Genomic DNA, 23,948 nt, shown 5'->3' on the forward strand with positions numbered 1-23,948 from the left:
TATTGGTATGGGTAAGAGTAAATGGTGGTTTGAGCATAAATGAGCACACAGAAGGAAGGGTCAGACACAGTCCACTAGACAGTATTATTACAATGCCAAGGTAACTTCTGCCTTGTACACACAATCGGAATTTCCAATGGAAAAAGTCAGATGGACTTTTTCCATTTGAAATTCCGACCATGTGTATGCCCCATCAGACTTTTTTCATTGGAAATTCTGAGGAATTCCGTCGGAGTTTAGATTTTACTCCGATGGAATTCTGTTGGAACTCCAATGTGATTTTGGCCGGACAAAAGTCCGACCGTGTGTACGGGCATAAGATCAGAGTTCTGGAATCAACACAAAATCAGCAAAGACAGCAATAAACAGTGCATATAAGCTTCAACTGCAATGTGAATAATACTATAATTAGTCTAGAGTGCACTCTAGGAGAATGGCTTGGGTATGGTGTAATGTCCCCTGAGAGGTACCTCTTAGTATAAGCTATATCTAGTGTTCTCTGTGTAACAGCTGTTAAGGGGTAGTCTTTTGGTCCTAACTCTTCAACAGGCTAGCATTAGGGCCCAGTTGTACCATTAGTGCACATGGGACTAGACACAGTCAAGCCTGCAGGCAACAATAAGGCTATTATATAGCTGTATGGTCATTTGCTAAAGGGCTCCATCTCCCTAGCAGCAGATTGTAAATGTCCACAGCAGAAGCTTACCAGTCCCAGCCACATTGCAGCTCACTATCTAGCCACACACAGTGATTAGTCCACTCTCTATTCTGTACCCAGGTGACTCTGGCCACCACCAAACTCAGCACTCTGAATCCCACTCAGGCCACTGATGTGCAGAAGTGATGGAGCAAACTGGACAGCAACCTGCACTCTCTGGTCTCCCTCACGGCAAGAGGATGTTAAGTATTTCACAGCCCGGGAAAATGCAGCTCTTTCCACTCCTCCCAGCAATCTCCTCTCTGGGGAATGTAGTTCAAAAGCTTTTGATCACCTCAGCAGAGTCTCTTTTCTCTTCTCTGGACTACAGTTCCCACAGTGCATTGCTGTCTGATTTTGTTTATGAAACGGTTCCTGCTAAGTAGCTCCTTCCTAACATTTAGCGCCACAGGGCATCAGCTACAGAGAGAATCTGCAGCCTGTGTTTTTCTCTCATTCTTAGCCAATAGTGTTGAGCAGAATACGCCATATTCGATTTCGCGATATATCTCGAATATATAGTCGAATATTCGAGATATATTCGCTAAATTCGAATATTCGTGATATTTTATCGAAATGAAATGATTGCGAATTTTCGCTATTGCGAATGCGAAAATAATTGCGAAATTTCGATAACTGCGGTAGGAGCACTCTGATTGGCTCAGAATATTCTTGATATTTTTTCGAAATTTCGCAAAATGCGAATGCGATATTTACTGCGCAATTTCGACAAATGCTGTAGGAGCACTCTGATTGGCTCAGAATATTCGTGATATTTTACAATACAAAATAATTGCGAATATTCAGCAAATGCGGAAGGAGCACTCTGATTGGCTCAGAATATTCTTGATATTTTACAATACAAAATAATTGCGAATATTCGGCAAATGCGGAAGGAGCACTCTGATTGGCTCAGAATATTCTTGATATTTTACAATACAAAATAATTGCGAATATTCGGCAAATGCGGAAGGAGCACTCTGATTGGCTCAGAATATTCTTGATATTTTACAATACAAAATAATTGCGAATATTCGGCAAATGCGGAAGGAGCACTCTGATTGGCTCAGAATATTCGTGATATTTTACAATAGAAAATAAAAAGTGTTTTGCATTGGTGGTGATTCTTTACTCTATCCATCTGTCACAGCCGTTTGTCAATCAAACACCTTGAAGATTGAACACGTTCATGCTGCATGCCTTGGACTTTTTTTCACTTCACATATCAAAGACATTTTTATGAAAGATTATTTTTCTATTATTGGGACTATATTTCTTTATATATTTGTTTCACTGTGTATTTCACAAGTTATTTTCACTTGCTTATTTTATAATTTGCCCACATGTCTTGTCACTAGACATATTTTTTATTCTTGTAGAGCGACTCCATTTTCTGTCTTGTATTAATTTATGTTGTATAACATTTTTGAGTTGCTGCTGTATTCTCCCCTTTTTTTAAGGTATGCGCAATTTTTTCCTTCTTACAAAAAATAATAATGTCAAACATACAAATATTCATAACGTACACATACACAAAGCCCCCCCCTTTTGCATCAGAGACAATCAGAGTTCTCCTACCACAGTTATCGAAAATTCGCAATCATTTTCGCATTCGCATTAGCAAAAATTCGCAATTTTTTTTTTTTATATTCGGCAACATAAAAGGATCGCCTCAGCTTAGCTACTCGGCCCAGGGTCTCTTATCATACCAGCAATGCTTTTACACGTCAATAAGATGTGATCTGTTTTAAAAATAAAATTGAAAAAATGCGAATATTCGGAATAGCGAATATTCACCGCGAAATTCGAAATATATTGCGAATACTCGAATATGCCATATTCGAGCCGAATATTCGCAATACGAATATTCGTGAGCAACACTATTAGCCAAGCACCTGGCTACACAGGCATGAATGGTCAGCCCTTATCACCACCTATATATTATTTTTCTTGAAGATCAGGGCTTGACTCTGGGGAAAACACACCAAAGAGAAAGAATCCCAAGTGAGTGCCAATAAATGGATGTTACGATGATTTTAGTGTGTGATGTTTGCTCCTCTTGGATTATGAATTGTGAGAGGAGATGAAATCAGGAGTTATGCTGACACAGCACCCATGGTGAGGAGCTTAAATCAGGGGATGGGCTTGGAGTAGTAGTTTTATGATTTACTTGCCCCAGCATTGCCAGCAGTTATCGTGTCCATAGTAGTTTCTATACAAATGGTGTGTGATGCCAATGTCACATAGTAAGGGGGTGGGGTGATCTTTTCTGTGCAAAATAGCAGTTCTATAATAAAATATATTTGTTCTAATGTAGGCAGTCCAATATTGATGACATTATACTGGCTGACAGCTAAGTACAGGTTGACAACAATTACATTTAATAGAGATCTGTAAGAAAGGTTAATTGCAAAAGTACTGTATGTTAATAGTAACTACAATCATCTATTGGGGTTGATTTACTAAAAGTAAAAAGGAGCTATTGAATTTGCAAAGAAATGTACCCATAGCTTTGTGAATGCGGTGAAATTTTAACTTGGCAAAGAATCACCCCCCTCGATTGAATGATCAAAGTCAGCAGAGCTTCACCGTATTCACCAATTTAAGGAAAAATTCCCATGTAAAGTGAATAGCATATTTGTCTTCGGTAAATCAACTTCATTGCTTCCGTGTTTCACTAGTCTGTTTACTTACTGCAAGTCTTCAGGAGTAGTTCAGGAATGTGTATGTGCATAAAGCTGACCAAAGATAGGAAGATTTATTTCCGAGAACAAAATGCAAGCCGATCTCTACCCAACCTTCCACTAGTGTCGGGACCTACCGTGATCTTTACCCTATACTGACATTTGAGCACTTATGGTACTTCTGGGTAGTTTTCCTGAGAGGACTTAAGGATTAGGAGATTTTCAGACAATCTGACAACATCTCAATGCGTTGGTGAGCACCACAGGCAGTTGGATGTGCTCTCCGCACATCCAACTGCCTGTGGTTCTCACCAACACCGTCTTGTGGTCAAAAAAAGCAACATAATTGCAAGTGATGCTTGAAATCAGGAGTATTATGGTACTACTTTGTGTGTAGCCATTTGAGGGCATCCTAAAATAGGCAATATGTTTTACATTTGGTCTTATTTGAGAAGCCAGTCAATAAAGTTAGCACTCTCATGAATGCATCTGCTAGCTCTTTGTTCTATTTTGGTAAGATTTTTTTTTTATATAGTTTTTTTATATATACACTGATATTATACTTTTCATAGTGGGATGCTTCTTTAGGATAGAAAATTGAATGCTGGATTCAATTCACGGTGGTATTTTAATCCTCATTAATAAGCAAGCAATGTAGCCTATACTTAGTGCATTTCCTTTGTGCATTGAGCCTGTATATTTCCTTCATGTCTTCTGGGGATGGCCTTTCTCTTTAGCTTGATGCGGGCTATTGCACCGGGCACTGGACTTGTAATCCTCAGCTATCACATTTTTGCCCTGCAGCAGTAATCTACATAAATTCACTCCTGTGACCCGTGCTTAGCATAACCACATTCTGAACAGGACTGCATAGTGCTGTGGCTGTTTGTTATGCAAATCCTAAGTCCTGGAGAGATCAGAAAATGGCTATATGGTGTATACGTGTCTACGTTTTGTAAGCCTCTGACACCTGGGAGCGGATAAAGTTATTGTTGTGTCTGTGCGGATATTACTGGGGTATTTCTCTGGAGCTCAAGCACAACACTGCTAGATTTTCTTAAAAGTTCTGTTTTTTTTTTCTGTTGTTTTTTTTTATGTTTATTGTTTGTTTTTGCTACTGAAAACATTATCTTTGTACAAGAGTTGAAACTTTTTTGTTTTGTTTTTTGCTTATTTTAGATTTGTTGCAGTGCAAGCAACCAGCCACACACAGTCGCACCCTAAAATGTGAAAACGGCTTTCTGGGTAGGTTATTCTTGTACACAGTTCTTATTTATGCTGTGTTTTCAAGTTGTTGTTTTATGTGGGGCTTTTGAAGGGATTTCTCGAATTTTTTGCATTCCCCTAAGCTGTCCCCTGAAATATGTTCAAGTCGTACCCCTTAGGGACTTGTTCATAACGTTTTGGTTGGGCTGTGTTTTTTTGCACACCACCGCACATTTATGGTGTAAACAGGGCACATAAAAAACAGTTACCTTCTATTTGGCCCGTTCACACCATACATGTATGGTGGTGTGTAGAGGTGCACAGCTCAATGGACATGGTTGTGACACTCATAATGTGGTCCAGTCAGTGGAAGTCCTCTTTACTGTTCATTTTGGTTTAGGCTGTTTAAAGTGATTATAAACCTTGTAAGACAACCCATTAAGGTTAAAAGTTAAACAAAGGCAAAACATTTGTTTATAGATATAAAAAAAACACATTATAAAGACCATTTTCCCTTTTTTTAAGTGATCACATTCCTTCTGTTCTCAGCTCCATAAGAGACGGGGGGAGGAGAAGCAGCAGTACACTGAGCTTCCCAGTAAATGGCTAAGCTCTGGGGCGTGTCGGCACAAGCCTGATCATTAGAGGAGAGCAGCTAGAGAACTTACCACAGTGTGTTGTTCTGCTTAGTCTGGTCAGTTTATTAGTAAAGCAGAGGGACTGGCCGGAACACCAGGGATTTCACAAAGAGAACAGGATACTTTCTTATGCAAGTACATATCAGGAATATGAAATGCTGGGATAATAAACACTTTAAGCTGCCGGTAGTGGTTAATGGCAAAACAGCATTAAAGGGATTGTAAATATATATATTTTTTTTTCCAAATAGGTTCCTTTAAGCTAGTGCATTGTTGGTTCACCTACCTTTTCCTTCAATTTCCCTTCTAAATGTTTTGTTTTCTTTGTCTGAAATTCTCACTTCCTGTTCCTCCTCAGTAAGCTGTTCGGGCTGACTAACCCCCAGACAGAAGGGCTCAGATGATGGGGGCAAGCTTACTGAGGAGGAACAGGAAGTGAGAAATTCAGAGAAAGAAAAAAAACATTTAGAAGGGAAATCAAAGGAAAAGGTAAGTGAACCAACAATGCGCTAGCTTAAAGGAACCTATTTGGAAAATAAAAAAAACAAACCTTTACAACCCCTTTAAGGGATTTCTGACAACACTTTTAACATAATTGTCAGTGGGTAGATTCCACCTGTTTAAGAGTCAGTTTAGTCAGAATCTACAAATGGAGGAGAGACACGTTTCTGTTGCATTTTATTACATTTTAAATTGATTCAGAACATAGTTCCATTCAGGGACATGTTTGTAGGCCATGGACTGTATATTGTACATCCACACACTTGTATTTAATATGTGCAAAGTTTTGATGAATGAGTTCACTATGATGCAGAGAATTTCAGGGCTACAAAATGGACAGAAAATGAATGTGATAATTGGGTAGAGGAATTGTGGAAGTCATATTGATAAAGATAAACTAACAATTGAATATATTTCTAATTAATTACAGCTTACCTTAGTCCAAAAATAATGATGTGCAAAATTTAGCAATCTATATTTTCCGATTTAACTGTTTTATCAAATTAAAATGGAGGTTCACCCTAAAAACAATTATATACCATTCCATCCAGAATACTGCCGACATGTACAGTATGCAGTTTTTTTTTTTTTTTTTCCGCTGTACATACCGTTTTATAGTTCTTTTTCTTTTTTGACTCCTGCGGGGAATAGGCGTTCCTATGAAGAGGCATAAATGATTGACGTGCGGCTAAGGCGCGTCACGCGTTCCGAAAATAGCCGGACTGGGACTCGGCTCTATACGGCGCTATACGGCGCCTGTGCACAGACTAGGAGCTGACTGGGCAGGCGTCGTATATAGCCGAGTCCCAGTTCGGCTATTTTTGGGAACGCATGACGCTCCTTAGCCGCACGTCAATCATCTACGCCTCTTCATATGAACGCCTATTCCCCGCGGGAGTCATAAAAGAAAAAGAACTATAAAACGGTATGTACAGCGAAAAAAAAAAAAAAACAGCATACTGTACATGTCGGCAGTATGCTGGATGGAATGGTATATAATTGTTTTAGGGTGAACCTCCGCTTTAAAGGAGTAAAAAAAAAACAACCAAAGACTGGTTGGTTTCTATGGGTTACTTGCTTTTTGATGAATGCATTTACATACTGCAGGCGATGCTGAAAAAAATCACAGCGTGGTTCATAGTTCACCGTTTTTAGCAATGCTTTTTATAGCTGTTTTTCATATTACTAGCTGAGTTATTGGAAGTAGAATTAGCCTGCTAGGTCAAGGGTACTAAAGCTGCAGCACCATTCCGCTGCTATGGTTACTACAAGCTGTCTACTACCAGTGCTTTCTGCACACGATAACCCTTGACATTTTATAATGTATTGCCATAGTAGGGGTCTTTTGGATATTGTTTCCCCCGCCTACATACCATGCAATATTTTTTTATTATTCTGATAAATGTGTACAATATATATGTCATTACGAAAATGTTATCATTGGTAGTCATCCAGGTAGGGGACCCGTTTAGTAGACCATAGTTACTGGACTTATAGACCAGAGAGCAATCCTAACAAAAAATTCTCCAAGGGCTGACCACATGTGATGATCACAAACGCTAAACATATATGATCACAGTCCAGTGCTTGCTTATTCCATGTGTTTTCTTCATACAAGTGGCAGATGTAGAGTGCACACAGCACACCTAGCAATTCTGTATTACATTTCCAGCACCAACAATCCATCTCTAAGGCTGTGGTGTCAACAGTAACAGATGCTGTATCCCACAATAATTTTTTGCAACTACCAGTAATAAAATGTACTTTTCTGAATATTTAAAGGGGTTGTAAACCTTCGTGTTTTTTCACCTTTAATGCATCCTATGCATTGAGGTGGAAAAACACCTTGCCGTGTCTGGCCCCCCAGCCCTTCCCCATTTTACTTACCTGAGCCCTAAATTTCCGTGGACGCGTCTCTGCCATCCTTCCCTCCACGGAGTCCCAGCTTTCATTGGATAGATTGATAGCAGCGCAGTCATCAGCTCCCGCTGTTGTTAATCAAATCCAATGACTCAGGCACTGGGGGTGTGGGCGGGTCATACACTCGGTGTCTATGGACGCCGAGTGTATGACTCAGGAGCGTGCCCGAAAGGTAACCCCCTTGGAAGAGCGCTTCTCCTAGGGGGTTACCTAATGCGGGGAGGAGCCGCGAGAGCTGCTGAGGGCCCCCAGAAGAGGAGGATTGGAGCCACTCTGTGCAAAACGAGCTGCACAGTGGAGGTAAGTATGACATGTTTGTTTTTTTGATTTTTTTTAAAGAAGCTTTAGTATCACTTTAAATGCACAAAACAATTTTGGCTGTAGATACTTGCTTCGACCATGAATTTTAGGAAAAACTCTGTTAATATTAGAATTTTCAGGCAGGCACTCAACTTTGGCACTTCTTCATTTACAAACAAATAGTTTTTTGAAAGAGCTGAAATTTCACTTAGGAAAGAATACCCAATCACATACAAGAAAACTAAATTTTTTTGCTTGCACATGATTAGATGATGGAAATCAGCAGAGCTTCACCTCATTCAATAGGCTTGGGGAAAAAATCCCTTACAATATGCAACTTCCCTTGAAAAAAGTGAACAGAATCTTTGCCTTTAGTAGACCAACCCCATTGTTTGTGTTCATCTGTTTTCTCAGTATATACTGTAGCATGTATGCCCTGTGTGCTTGATTCCCTAATGACAAGCTGACAGTGGTCACTCCTTTTATATTAGTTAAATTTGTGTACATGACTTCAAGGGAAAACAATGCTATGCCTACTGGACACCATCTAGTATGCAGTACTTGATTGAAAATTGGTAATTTTAAAAAATTTCTAATACAAGGATAAAAAAAATAATAATAATAAATAGTAATATCAGAGATGATTTGAAATTCAACCCTATATTAGTTCTCACTAGCCTCTCTTTTGCCTATTATTATGTACAATGGCACGGCTCATGGCTGATTGGTTCATTCCTTCAGCGACAAGAGCTCAAGATAGGAACTGCAGGAATTTAAAACCAACAGTATTCTATTAAAGTATCTCATAGCTAGTTTTGGTGAGGAATGAACTGACTGGAGATAAAACACAAAGTATGTTAAAAATTCTGCCTCCAACAAATCCACCCAGTCTGCTGCAATTCCCTGTCTGGATAGATCAGTTCACTCACGTGTAATAAAGACCAGTTTCATGCAACAATGACGTTCGCTAGTAAGATACCAGCTAGATTCAGCAAACACTACAGCTTATGCTGGTCATAGATGGGTAGAATGTTGAACAAAATATCTTAGGAAAAGAATGTTCATGTTCTAATCATTAATGGGGCAACATGACATTCGTTTTGGACCGCAGTAATGAGAAATTCAAAAGAGGAGGATTTAAATATCTGTCTTGAAAAATCTAATTTCTAATAGTGTATGTCATTTTCATTCCGTAGTCCATCATTCGAAAATCAAAGGTAACAGCAAAGGAAATTTTTTGAAGGATATTCAAATATTCTGAGAATTTTCATATAACTTTTACTAAGAATTTTCCTTCAAAGTTCTATCCATCTATGGCCAGCTTTAGTAGCTCTCATGCCTTGTACACACATTCGGATTTTCTGTCGGGATAATCTCCGACGGATGCGGTGACGTACAACACTACGACAAGCCGAGAAAAATTAAGCTCAATGCTTCCAAGCATGCGTCGACTTGATTCTGAGCATACATGGATTTTTCTCCATTGGAGTAACCTACAGACAAACTGAATTTCCGTCGGAAATACATAGAACATGTTCTCTTTCTAAATTCAGACGAAAAAAAGTCAGATGGGGCACACACGGTCGGAATATCCGATGAAAGAATTCCATCTGACTTTTTCCTTTGGAAATTCCGATCGTGTGTACAAGGCATTACTGTATGAGAAAAACAGCAAGGAACTGCAGAGGGGGTAACCCCTGCATCACAAACAGGGGTTCCCAGATCTCTGGATAACAAAAAAGACAGGAGTAGGTCAGTGCATGACAGCCGTGCCTGGTACTTGTAATGCATGAAGATGTATGCATGAATTTAGGTTGGTACTACCTTGGAAATGTGAGCACGACCCCTTTTTTAGTAAATCAGGTAAAGGTATAAGGTCACGTATCCACATTGCAAAGCCTGAGATTGACAGCCTGGCAAGTGAGTTTATGACCTTCGTAAGTCAGGCCCCTTATATATCACTAAACTGCCTAAAACCCAAGGATATTACACATACCTTTGGAACCAATAATAATACCTTAGAGCTTGGAATAAAGTAATATGAAACCTTATAATAAAAGTGTTTCTGACATTCTAACTGCAAAGAAGCAATAAAGATATATTTAATAGGTTGACACACACTATTTGGAACTTGAAGAAAGGCCTTAATTTACTTTATATTACAATTTTTTGATTCATTAAAAATTCCTTGGCTCAGGCTCTAACCAGACTGGAAGTAAAACAAGGAATAGCAGTCATCTTGAATAGTAGAGATTGGCAGGTCCCCTCTGCTGTATTCCACATTTCAGATGTAAAGGAAATTACAGTAGGTGGAAGCAGGTATCAAGCTGCACAGGGTTGAAAGGTATGAAAGGCAAACACATATCACGCTAGTAATATCCATACTGTGAGGTTAAAGATATATCCTTTGTGCGGGCCTGGGGGACAGTTTGTATTTATGTTACATGCATAGGCGTTTTGTAATAAAACAAATGAGGCAGCTGTCACTGACGGAAACATTGTGGGTCAAGTAAACTATGTGATCCAAGCACAGTCATTACCCAGTCATAGCATGTGATTCTCTTATGTGTACATAATGAGATGTGTTCTTGTTTATAAGCAAAATAATGTGATTAACTACAAAATCAAGCAGCACATATAGTTAACTATCAGAGGTATAGAATATACAAAGGCCATTGGGCCCAATACCCCTGTGGATTTTATATATATTATCCTATTTTCTACAGGTTTATAAGACTGCAAGCTGTGCTGCACATACTACTATTTACATTTCCCTGGGACACACTTACAAAAAAATGAGTAAATGGAAAATACTGGTGTTTGCCCTTTATGACAAATTCACTCTCATCTGTACCAAAAAAAATGCTAACTGTAATCTGATTGGTGGCTTCAATTATTACGGCTACCCTGGTGTGCTAAATGTGCTTTACAGAATGTCAACAACATTTTGGATGCAATTTAAAAATACTATAAGGGCCTCTGTCATGTGCATAATTTAGGACCAATAATAATTTAAAGTATGGATATTGTTTGCATTATTCAACTTGGACCAATGTTAGTTTGCACGTTCCATACCTGGCCAATTCCCATGGAAGCTGGAAATCACTGTAGTAGGCACTGCTATTCAGTGATTACCTCTGCCCTCCATGTCCCCTGCCAAGTGGTTGCCCTGTTGCTCATTGAACACAGAAGGTTGCTTGCTAATGTACCCAGAGATGTCCCTATTTTCTTACGGGTGATGGGGTCAGATAATATTTAGCATTTTCTCATTGAATGCAATTCAGTTTGCATTTTCTCAACAAAGCATTCTCTAATTGAAAGATGGGGGTCATCAGCCTGTCTCTCCACCTTGTCCAATCAAATAGTGCTTTGAATTAATTTAGAAAATGCATAGTGTTCTCTGAATGGCTCTTATGTCGAACGAGTGACCTCCTTTGTTTCCGGGCACAGGACCCGGAAACTAGTGGTTATCAATATAGTAGCTGTGATTTTTAGATTCCACTGGAATCAGAATTCAGCTTTTAATCAACAATGCTGCATATTATAATATCCATGATCTCTGATTACCATGTTTAGCCTCTCAAACACCATAGCAGAAGCAGAGATAGGCTTAGGCCTCGTACACACGGCTGAGAAACTCGACGGGCAAAACACATTGTTTTGCTCGTCGAGTTCCTTGTGAAGCCGCCGAGGATCTCGGCGAGCCAAATTTTCCCATTGTCATCGGGGAAAAAGAAGACATGCTTTCTTTTTGGCCCGACGAGATCCTCGGCGGTTTCCTCGTTGAAAAGTGTACACACGACCGGTTTCCCCGGCAAAAAAAAAAAAACAGCAAGCTTCTTGCTGGTTTTTGCCGAGATTCTTGGCCGTGTGTACGAGGCCTTACACAATGTTTTCATATATTAAATTTGCTAAATATACTTATTCCGATGTTGGCTTTTTTAATATAGTATATGAGAAGCTTTCCTTAAAATTAACTAGTAGCTAGGCTATGGAGGTGCAAATATTTAAATATTCCAGCAATATTTATAGTACACAAACCATTTACAATAGTCCCTTCCCTAGAGGAACTTGCAGTCTAATATTTGTAACACATACACTATCTCTTATATATTGACTTATTGCTTGAGGGTATAAAAAAACAAAACAATGCATGAGCAACAGAAAAAGCAGTCAGCCCTACGGATCACCCAGTGACTGCTAGTCTGAACATGGCTTCCTTTCTTCGAAGTTATAAGGCCTTCACTGCGGGTTCTCCTTTTTCTCCCACATAATACCTTTGCATACATCTTCATATCTAATTAGATGAATGGATAGCAAAGACACATCTCCAGCAAAGAAACACAATTCTCTATTAGTTTAACGTAGCTTACATCCCCTTTGGAAAGATTTGCCAGCATCCCATTGTTTTATTTGTATTAATAAAGAATTGGCCAGCTGCATGATACCTTCCGGAATTCTTTACGTCAGCTACAATGAGTTCTTTTAGTATTTTAGCCATAGGAAGAAAAAGAATTGCTCCGTTATAAATTGTTATGCTTTGTAAAGGCTGTGCAAGAGCACTTTTCAATAGCGTTATTTGCATGTAGAGTTTTAATTAAGAGATAACTGTCGCCACAGGTTGACTGCATAAGGCTGCACTATCCAGCTGGGAGATAAATGCCAGTGCCAAGTTTTACAGGTTGACTAGAAAACAGGGGGTCTATAGTATAAAATGGATTTATAATTAAAAGGAGGAACGAAAATGTTGCTGAATTTTAGTCCAGGTGGGTTAGAGAAGAAAAAAGGAAAATAAACTCAATATCTTTTAAAGTTTCTACATATCCTTCCTAAATGGGTCATCCTGGTGGTAACCGGTACAATCACATGCATTAGTAAAAACAGACTATGAAACCAATGAAGAACTTTAGAAACTTTTTTTTTTCCATTTTTGTTTCTACTGTTTAATTGGAAGCGTGTTGTCTGAACATTAAGTACCATCTACCCTTTAGATATCTGTTGATATTAGATAATCAATGTGTTTCATTTCAGAAGGACTGAATGTGAGCTAAGATGTTTATGGCATGTCTCTTTTGGTCACTTGCATTAAAGCCAAAAACATTATTTTTTTGGTTTAGATAGAGTAGAGTTAGAGTCGGTTCACACTAGGGTGACACGACTTCCAGTGCGACTTTCAGAGGCGACTCCGACACGACTTGAGCATGAACCACAGGGCGATCTGGGGTGATTTACAACACGACTTGAACTCGTCTCCAGGACAGGAGACTTTCCAGTGGCCAATCAAACAACAATCAGCTCTAGGGGAGGGAGGGGGAGGGAGAGGTTTGCCTGAGAAATGTATGTTATCTTCCTGGAAAGTCGCTTCAGTTAAGACAGTGATCAGACTTGGATCAGACTTGGAGGCGACTTCCATTGAAATCAATGGGTACAAATCGCCTACAAGTCGGATTGAAGTAGTACAGGAACTTCTTTTGAAGTTGGAGTGACTCAAATCGTGTGTATTAACACCGCTCCCATTCACTTGCATTGTTTTTCTCGACAGCGCGACTTGGGACGACTTGTGGCGACTTCAAGTCGGATCCCAAGTCGCCCCAGTGTGAACCGGCTCTGAGGGAGTGTTAAAATTCCCACAGGGAGATTTGTTTGTCTTGGCCTGATCCTTGTCTCCATGAAGAGGATGAAGGAACATTTAAACTTTGGTGGTGTCACTAGAAAAGGATCTCAAGGGAAATCTTTCAACTGGGACACTTGTTCCAGTAACTGTTGTTAAAGCGGAGGTCCGCCCTAAAAAAAAAAATGTATACTTACCAGAAATGGCTGTTACTAGGCAGATCGTCCTAATCTGACACTTCCTTGTCCGCGGTGGTCTTCGTTCTTCTCCTCTTCGTGCTGCCTCCTGGGAAATGGGAAGTGGTGTCTTCTGGGACCTTGGGTGTGTCCCAGAAGACATCCGCCCATTCACATAGCGCTGCACAATTTGCGCATACACAGTAGGGAACCCGGAAGTGAAGCCGCAATGCTTCACTTCTTGATTCCCTCACCAAGGATGGCGGTGGGGCAGCCAAGACCTGAGCGATTGCTCGGCTTCGGCTGCCGACATCGCGGGCACCCTGGGCAGGTACATTTTCTTATTAAAAGCCAGCAGCTACAGTATTTGTAGCTGCTGACTTTTATTATTTATTTTTAACGCCAGACCTCCGTTTTAAAGAGGGAATTTTACTTACTTTGAAGATATCTTCTTTCATTTCTTGTTGCATCTACATGACAGGAAATTAAAAGGAATCACCACAATGGGGCACAGATGGCAAAACAAACCAGACAGGATTTAATTTCTACCTACTTTACCCAAAAACACTGATAGGATGAATTTTTTTTTAGGGAAATATGCTTTTCACACAAGATAGTGTAATATGTAGCTAGATCAGACTATGCCTCTAACCTTTTATACTGAGTTAAGCGATTTGGCAGCAGTGAGTTTGTCAACATGCCACCATCTCCACCATCTTTCCCACGTTTTTGCAATTTGGGTTGGGAAGACTGCATAGGATCATAGGGCCTAATCCTCAAAAGAGATACGACGGAGTAACTGCTGTTACTCCGTCGTATCCCTGGTCCTAACTATGGAACTGATCCACAGAATCAGTTTCCCATAGTTAGGACGAAGATCCGACATGTGTAATTGAATTACACTGTCGGATCTTAGGATGCAGTACCGCATCCGCCGCTGGGGGCATTTTGCGTCGAAATGCCGCCTCGGGTATGCAAATTAGGACTTACGGAGATCCACAAAGCTTTTCAGCTTTGTTTTTTCTCCGTAAGTTTTATTTTGCAAATGCAAAATTAGGGCTGCTTTTACAAGGTGTAAACTGTTTACACCTTGTAAAAACAGACCTTTCTTGCTAGCGACGCAATTTTTTTTTAATTTAAAAAAAAAAATTTGGCGCCGTATCTTTTTTTTTACCCGACGCAACTTTATTGTCCCGTCGCAATCCACAAAGCCTGATGTAACGTAATTTTGTGCTATGCACGTCGGGAAAATGACGTCACGAGCATGCGCAGTACGGCCGGCGTGGGAGCGCGCCTCATTTAAATGGGAATCGCCCCCTGGAGAAGAGGAACGCCTTGCGCCGGTCGGATTTAAGTTACACCGCTCAAAATTTCTAGGTAAGTGCTTTGTGGATCGGGCACTTAGGTAGAAATTTTGCGGCGGTGTAACTTAAATAGGAAAAATTTCGTTATGCCCGCTGGCTGAGGATTTGGCCCATAGTGTGTGGTGCAGTCTTGGATAGTTGACTAACAAGTGTATAGGACAGGTTCCAGACAGAATAGTTATTACCGTCTTAAAGGAGAAGTATGGGAAAAGCTATTTTGGCCCTACTTCTCTGTTGTCAGCTGACATCATTCAGCCTGTCTAGACTCTTGAAAGACCCCGAATTTACAGTCGGGATCCACTCAGATGCCTGGACTGGTAGCTGCTCAGACTCTCAGTGAGCCTCTGGAAGACAGAGCCAGCCGCTCCCGCCCACTTCACAGCCCAGTGCTCCAGTGAGCCCTGGAGGGGCGAAACAGAGAGCGGGTGACTGATGATTTTTGATCGCTCAGTCCTCAGTGTAGAGCCGACGGGGGGGGGGGGGCTGCAGCTGTGATCGGTGCTGTAGCCATCTAGGTGAGTATGTTTGTTTATTTTTTTGTATTCCCAAATGTCTCTTTTAATGCATTGACAGAAGCATGTGTTAATTATCTGGGATTCATTTTCTAAAGGCAAAGGAAATGTTCCCTTAGTGATTGAGGTACAACTCTCCTGACTTCCATCATCCAGTCATGTGCAAGTAAAAATACTTTACTGAACAGCCTAATTACCTTTATTAGTAAATCAATTCTCTGTCTTTAAGCACTTTCAATGTTAAAGTGTTACTAAACCCACAACAGTAAAATATGTCTGTATATGCAGAATAGCATGCTTGTTATACTCACTGTGGTTAATCCTCTGTATTGTGTAAAAAGGCTCTTTGATCCTGTTTGGACAGATCCTCCGCCTCCTGCAGGGTCACTTTTGGCAAAGCTAGATAAGACACAGTCAGAGTAGTACTGCTGCACATGCTCAATTTGGTCTCTATTACTGGAGAGAGCATTTCCTTGTTTGAGTTGAGCTTTTTGTTAGGTCACATGTTATGACATCACACATTTGGTTGTGTATACAGATCCTAAATGACATCCCAATCCCTCCCTCCTCCCCCATGCCCAGTAACGAAAAAAGAACACAGTGGGTGGGATGTCACATCTTGATTTATGGATGATCTGCCTCCCATAATAGGCTATAGTGGAAATTTCTTCCTACCTGAACACCCAGCACTCGAGCAAACCCTGCAGTTTATCACGTGACCATGGCATACAGATCAGCCAAAAAGGTATAAAGTGGCAGTATTTGAATGTAAAAAGATGATTTCTAAGCTATGGCACTGGAGGGGGATGAAGGATTTTCATATTACTGGGTTTAGTAACGCTTTTAATTTAATCCATTCTATAAAAACCTTTAGAGCTGCTAGATGTACTCTTTTTGTTATCCCCATCAAGTAGCACTATTGCTATTGTCATGTTGAGATTTCTAATGCCTCAATATAGGAGAAAAACCTTATGGGTGTAATTGTATTATTACAAAGCCATACAATGGTCTCATCTTAACTTTACTATAGACCTCTATTGGCTTACTTTCACCTTGGACTTCTTTTGTGCAAAAAATGATACACAGCACAATCATTAAAACTGAATTATATACAATGCACTCTAGAAAATAAAATATACTGTGCATGATTTCTATTAAGGGCTAAGTATAGCATTTTAATGTACATTATATTAGATACACACATACAAGAACTACGTAGACTATGAACTAATAAGATTATGTATTGCATAGCTTAATCATTCTACGCAAACAATATCTTTATAATTAGGTTGTGATGCATGTATAATTCATGATTTTCTCCCAGAAATGAAGATAGCTAAAAATATAAACATGTAAAGAATGGGGCCTCAGACTCGAATTTTCCTTATGAATGAAAATCACATATTCATTCGTAGTCGGCTCAGCCAAATTCTTGAAACAACCAATATAACACCATGTGTTATATTTAGCCTGGAATTCTGCGTAATCCTGCGACTGCTCGTTATCACACAATAAATAAATGATGGCACTGAAAACATATGTAGCCATGTAATGGGTTGTACATGTAAGATTAGCGCTCAGAGCCAGGGTCCACATCACTATATAGAAGTGAAAGGAACGAGCCTTGCGATAAGACTCACTCCACAGATTAGAAATCCTTTGTGTCCGGTTATCTGTAGATTGTGGTATTTCCCCGCTGTCTAACCGCAAGGAGACCAAAAATATTTACACAGCAGATAAAGCTCATGTCCACGTTTGTTATATATATATACAGAGGCTTTTATAATACATTTCTGCAGCAATGAATATTAAAACCAGGCAAAGACATTGGAGATGAGTTGGACATGTGCTCATAATCCACCCATCATCAGAATGCTAAAATGGGATTGCAAATGTATCTCTATGATCAGCAAAAAAATATCCAATATTTTACAAAGATTGGTTGTCTGGGGTTACTCGGTACAATAGGCTGACATACACTATTCTATTGTAGAAAGGATCTTAAAGTGTAGCTCTGCTTTGCTGAGAATAAAACATTCCTCATTGGGTTATCTGTGTACATTGCAGGGATCTTAACAAACTTTGTTGCAGAGTCCTACCTTTTGTTATTCTGAAGAAATAGCTGTTTGTTTGTCTGTGTCCATATGGAAAGTGAATGTGAATGGGAGAGATTTTTATAATAGCGATCAACTGCTGCCCTTGCAGTGTTCATATGGGGAAAATGCAGGGTCTGCATCCCTTTAGACGTGATACTTTGGGAGTATTTCACTAAAAATGAAACGTTTGTTGCAGAGGATGCCCAAAATCTGCTTAGTGCAGACTTCTGGGAATCAGAGAGCCAATCACACAAGCAGAAAATGAAATTTCTGGAGAGCTTTCCGTACACTATCTGTGTACAGAACATCTCCAGATTTCCAGATATATAGCATTTTACAGAAAAATACAACACTGCGGATTGACAAGGAAAGGTCATTTTTAATAATGTTATATTACAATATGGCTTTTGACCTAATTGTATACTCTTTTTTTTGGGGGGGGGGGATTTTTCACCCCAGTAAAGTAGTTACCCTTTAATACCTCCAATATACAGCATGTTAAAATGAAATTTAGAAGTGTTATTTGTTTTACTGAAAAAAAAAAAAAAAAGTTTTGTCTGGAATTCCCCTTGCGAATATAGAAGAGCACTTCTTGATATGTGAGGGTGCCTAGACATTTCTGTGCCTACAGCCTCATATCTCTATATCTGCAGTATGAGATCTAAGGCACTGCTGCCTCTGATTTGTCTCATAAAAGAGTGGTATCTGGTCCTGTCACTACTGTAACACTGATATGAGGAAGCAAAAACCTGCCTCAATGTAGATGTACAACAGGGCTTGTTAACCGCCCAACACATATTCACTGTGGCTCTATTGCGCAAAATCAGATACCTGATTTCGTGCAATAGCCACTGCCGGTTGCGCGCGCGCCACGGGAGGTGTGATTGCTCGCTGATTAGACAGTGAGGATGTCAATCAGCGGGTCCAGCGGAGCCGATGTCCGCTGGCTACCCGCGATCATTCTCCGAAGAGGCAGAATGGCGATCTGCCTATGTAAACGAGGCAAAATGCCATTCTGACAGGGGGAGAAGATGGAGATCTTGTGTTCCTGCTAAGCAGAAACACTGATCTCTGTCTTCACCCAGTCAGACCAACCCCCCCACAGTTGGCAAGCACCCCCCCAGGGACACACTTAAACCTTTGATCGCCCCTGATGTTGACCCCTTCCCTGCCAGTGTCATTAGTACATTAGTACAGTAACAGTGCATATTTTTAGCACTGATCACTGTATCAGTGTCACTGGTCCTCAAAAAAGTGTTAAAAGTGTCTGTTGTCCGATTTGTCTGCCACAATGTTGCATTCCCACAAAAAAAATCACTAATGGCCGCCATTACTAGCAAAAAAAAAATTACATAAAAATTTGTAGACGCTATAACTTTTGCGCAAACAAATCAATATACACTTATTGTGATTTTTTTTTTTTTATACCAAAAACATGTAGCAAAATACATATTGGCCTAAATTCATGCAGAAATTTGATTTTTTTATTGGATATGTTTTATAGCAGAAAGTAAAAAAATAAATAACAATTTTTAACATTTTGTTTTTTGTTTATAGTGCAAAAAATAAAAACCACAGAGATGATCAAATACCATCAAAAGAAAGCTCTATTTGTGCGGGAGGGGGGGGGGGAGGACATTCATTTTATTTGGGTACAGCATCGCACAATTAAATTCTGTTAAAATAATGCAGTGCCATATTGCAAACAATGGCCTGGTATTTAAGGGGGTAAAACCTTTCCAAGGCTGAAGTGGTTAATGGCAAAAAGATCAGCAGAAGGGAGACCACAAAAAATACGAGTGCCGAGCCCTTTGCTTACAGAATTTAATTAAATTGACCATACAGGATGAAAAAAAAAACAAGCTGATTCCTCTATTGATGCCATATACCGAGGATGGGCAAATCTCTTACTGCAGCTATTGTATTTTGATAAGCTGACTGTCAACATACCCGAGCAGGGGCAATATCTGATTGGATTCTACTGCTGTCAACAATTGTCCTGCTCCTTTGACCTTTCAAACGAGGGATGTCAGGCCGGAGGTGGCTGACAGGACCACCCACAGAGCAAATTAGTTGGTTCATCCGGAATCAGTCAAAATAAAAAAAGTGTATGGGCAGATTTTCTCTTTTAATCAATCTTTAAAGCGGAGCTAAAGTCTGCTTTCCTTACCTATCCTTCAACAGACCCTCACCTGTACAGCTCATTGTACACAAATGACTACAAGCAGGCATGTAGGTTTATTCTCTTATCCTTATCCTCTGGGGACATGTCCCAACATAGAGAGTGTGGAACCATACTCTGACGTATCTTGAGGTTTATTCTATTGCAGAAGAGGCATTTCATATCTCTTCTGCAACTAAGAGCTTGCCTGCTCAGTTTTTGAAAGCGGGATTTTAGTTATTATTATTATTATTATTATTATTATTATACAGGATTTATATAGCGCCAACAATTTGCACAGTGCTTTACAACATCAGGGAAGACAGTACAGTTACAATACAATTCAATACAGGAGGGATCAAAGGGCCCTGCTCGTTAGAGCTTACAATCTAGAAGGGAGGGTTAAGTGGAACAAAGGGTAGTAGCTGCGGGGGGGATGATCAGATGGACAACATGAAATTACAGTTGTTAGGTGTGGGTAGGATAGGCTTCTCTGAAGAGGAGGGTTTTCAGGGATCCTCTAAAAGCTAATAGAGAAGGAGATAGACGGATAGATTGGGGTAAGGAGTTCCATAGGCTTGGAGAGGCTCTGGAAAAGTCCTGGAGACGAGCATGGGAGGAGGTAATGAGAGAGCTAGAGAGCAGGAGGTCTTGAGAAGAACAAAGATAACGATTAGGTTGGTATTTAGAGACTAGGTCAGTGATGTAGCTGGGGGCAAAGTTGTGGATGGCTTTGTAGGTAGTTAGTATTTTGAATTTAATTTGTTGGGCAAGTGGAGGGATTGACAGAGAGGAGTAGCAGATACAAAGCGGTTGGTAAGGTGGATGAGTCTGACAGCAGCATTCATGATGATGATGAACTTAAGGGGGGTTAGAGTATGAAGAGATAGGCCAATGAGGAGGGAGTTGCAGTAATCGAGGCGAGAGATGACTAGGGAGTGCAGTTCCTTGTTAATCCAGTTTCACCTACCCCAACACAAATTTATTTTTTTATTAAAGGAAAAGTAATTCCCTTTTGTGTTTCTTCTATAATTACATGGGTCTAGAAATGTATGATAGACCCGGGCAGTATGTCAATATTAACAAAAGAAAATATTTATTTTTGTCAATTAGTGAGAGATTTTCCCATATATTACCAATCTTACTCTAAAGCCACACACGATCGGTTTATCCTATGAAAAACGTCCATTGTGTGTGGGCCCCATCGGTCTTTTTTCCATCGGTGTAAAAAAAAAATAGAACATGTTTTACATTTTTCTGATGGATAAAAAAACGATAATAAATTCCGATCGTCTGCGTGGAACTCCATCGGAGAAAAATCCACACATGCTCAGAATCAAGTCGACGCATGATCGGAAGCATTGAACTTCATTTTTTCGGCTCCTTGTAGTGTTTTACGTCACCACGTTTTGGCAGGGTCGGAAATTAGTCTGATAGTGTGTATGCAAGACTGATGAAAGTCCGCTTCATCGGAATTCCGCCGAAAAAATCCATCAGATTTTATTCCATCAGAAATCCGATCGTGTGTACACAGCTTAAGTAACCAGTTACCATTCATCTTTAAAATATATTCAAACAAATAACGCTTCCACTTCTCACAAGCTGTTGGACTGACAAGCAGTAAAGGTGGGGACCAAAGTGCCACTTATTGTTCACAAGGTAGATTTAAAGACATGACACACAAGAATGTATTATATTTCACTGGACTGTTTCTTTATTGGACTGTTATTAAGTCATAGCACTATTTGTTTGAATATATATGATTTGTTTTTGAGACTATGGGGGTTATTTACGAAAAGGCAAATCCACTTTGCATTACAAGTCCAAACTACAAGTGCAAAGTGGACTTGAAATTGCACTGAAAGTGCACTTGGAAATGCAGTCGCTGTAGATCCGAGGGGGACATTCAAGGAAAATAAAAAAACAGCATTTTAGCTTGCACATGGTTGGATAATAAAATCAGCAGAGCTTCCCCTCATTTCAGATCTCCCCCTCAGATTTACAGTGACTGCACTTCCAAGTGCAATTTCAGGGAATTTCAAGTGCAAAGTGAATTTTCCTTTTATAAATAACCCCCTGTTTGTTTGAGAATAGCTGCTGAATTGTTTAGTAAATTGTATATTATATCACATTATATTACCTGTATATATCATTCATTATTATTTGTTTTAAATGAGTGCCGGTGTCACATACCGTTCATCTTTAGCATTCCGATGCTGCCTGAAAAATGTGGAAAAGTCAACATAAGACACATTTTAGGAGGGGGGAAAATGTGCTTTGTTTATCTTACCTGGAACACATAATTTCTGGTTGTTATGGACTATTGCACATCGTGTTTCAAGTGTGTTTAATGTTATCTATCAGTGTTATATTTCCTGTCTCACTTCACCAGAAAATAAGTAGAGTCCTCTTCAAAAAAGCAATAGGACAGCAACAAAAATGGATACCTTTTTGTTTTGACTAGAATCACTGGTCTCAAAGAAGGCCTCTGGGGTGCGCTACATACAGAGTGCAGGGTTCAGAAGTTCATTACGTACAGAGAGCAAAGTTCAGGGTTACGCTAGGTACAGAGTTCAAGAGTAATCTACATACAGAGTGCAGAGTTCAGTAGTGCTCTGCATAGTGCAGAGTTTAGGAGTGATCTACATACAGAGTGCAGGTTTCAGGAGTGAATTACTTACAGAGTGCAGAGTTCAGAAATGCATTATGTACAGCGTGCAGAGTTCAGAAGTGCATTATGTACAGAGTTCAGGAGTGCTCTACGTACAGAGTGCAGAGTTCAGGAGTGCTCTACGTACAGAGTACAGAGTTCAGGAGTGTTCTATGTGCAGAGTTCAGGAGTGCTCTACGTACAGAGTGCAGAGTTCAGGAGTGCTCTACATACAGAGTGCAGAGTTCAGGAGTGCTCTACGTGCAGAGTTCAGGAGTGCTCTATGTACATAGTGCAGAGTTCAGGAGTGCTCTATGTACATAGTGCAGAGTTCAGGAGTGCTCTATGTACATAGTGCAGAGTTCAGGAGTGCTCTACGTACAGAGTGCAGAGTTCAGGAGTGCTCTACGTACAGAGTTCAGGAGTGCTCTATGTGCAGAGTGCTCTATGTACAGAGTGCAGAGTTCAGGAGTGCTCTATGTACAGAGTGCAGAGTTCCGGCGTTCTATACGTACAGAGTTCAGAGTTCAGCAGTGCTCTACGTACAGAGTGCAGGTTTCAGGAGTGCATTATGTACAGAGTTTAGAGGTGCATTTCATAGAGTGCAGGGTTCAGGGGTGTGATACGTACAGAGTGCAGATTTCAGGAGTGCATTACGTATAGAGTTCAGGGGTATGCTGTTTACAAAGTGCAGGGTTTAGGGATGCGCTAAGCACAGTGTGCTACCCCAACATCCCCCACCCCAGACCTGGCTCTAGTACCTCCCTCTGTAGGCAGCTCTGTCTCACCTTGCAGGGAGATTGTTCTCTTTCAGATTTTGGAGATCTGTCCCTGCCATGCTCCACCATGAGTGTGTGCAGGGATCTGTTAGATTCAGGAGCCACTGAGAGCAAAGCTGTCCCTTGTAAATACTGAAGGCTTCTGTGACAGTGGGGAGCGGGAGTGGATAGTGAGAGCCGGATTTGGCAGAATGGAGTCCTGTGACGTTCTGACTGCAAGATTGGATGCAAGGGCATCATGTGAAGGTCTGGCGGGCTGGATTTGGGCCTGCAGGCCTTGTGTTTGACGTATGTGACTTGAACTATACTTAGGTATTTGTAGACATGAAATGAGCATTGCTCAGTTGACTGATTATTAATCACCTGTGGCCAAAGGCAGTTGTGGAATTAGTGATTAGATAGATTAGGGAGCATTTTCTGATCACTGTGTATGCTTGGACAACTCAAGCATTCATGGTTATGCTACAGACATAATTTACAGACATCTAGAGAAGTTTGGATTGTGTCTGCATGTCCTACTGCTTTTTATTGTTGTCTATATACAGATTTAGTCAAATCATATATCTGGGCCAACATTTAGCTCAAAATAGTAAAAAAAGATCTGCAGTGTGTTATTTACTTGCTGGCTTGAATTTTGCTTCACTTTCCTCTCT

General features: G+C 40.1%; 1 protein-coding gene across 3 annotated transcripts in view; it reads left to right on the plus strand.

Moving 5' to 3' along the window:
* The window catches only part of TENM3 (teneurin transmembrane protein 3), a 1,530,681-nt gene that overhangs the window by 1,080,601 nt on the left and 426,132 nt on the right, over positions 1 to 23,948 (plus strand). For all 3 annotated transcript variants that reach the window (XM_040333815.1, XM_040333823.1, XM_040333831.1), the window contains one exon: positions 4,561 to 4,626. In XM_040333815.1, coding sequence (XP_040189749.1) covers positions 4,561 to 4,626 — 66 coding nt within the window. The remainder of the gene's footprint in view (positions 1 to 4,560; positions 4,627 to 23,948) is intronic.

Source organism: Rana temporaria, chromosome 1, assembly GCF_905171775.1.
Source record: "Rana temporaria chromosome 1, aRanTem1.1, whole genome shotgun sequence".
NCBI classification, from domain to species: domain Eukaryota; kingdom Metazoa; phylum Chordata; class Amphibia; order Anura; family Ranidae; genus Rana; species Rana temporaria.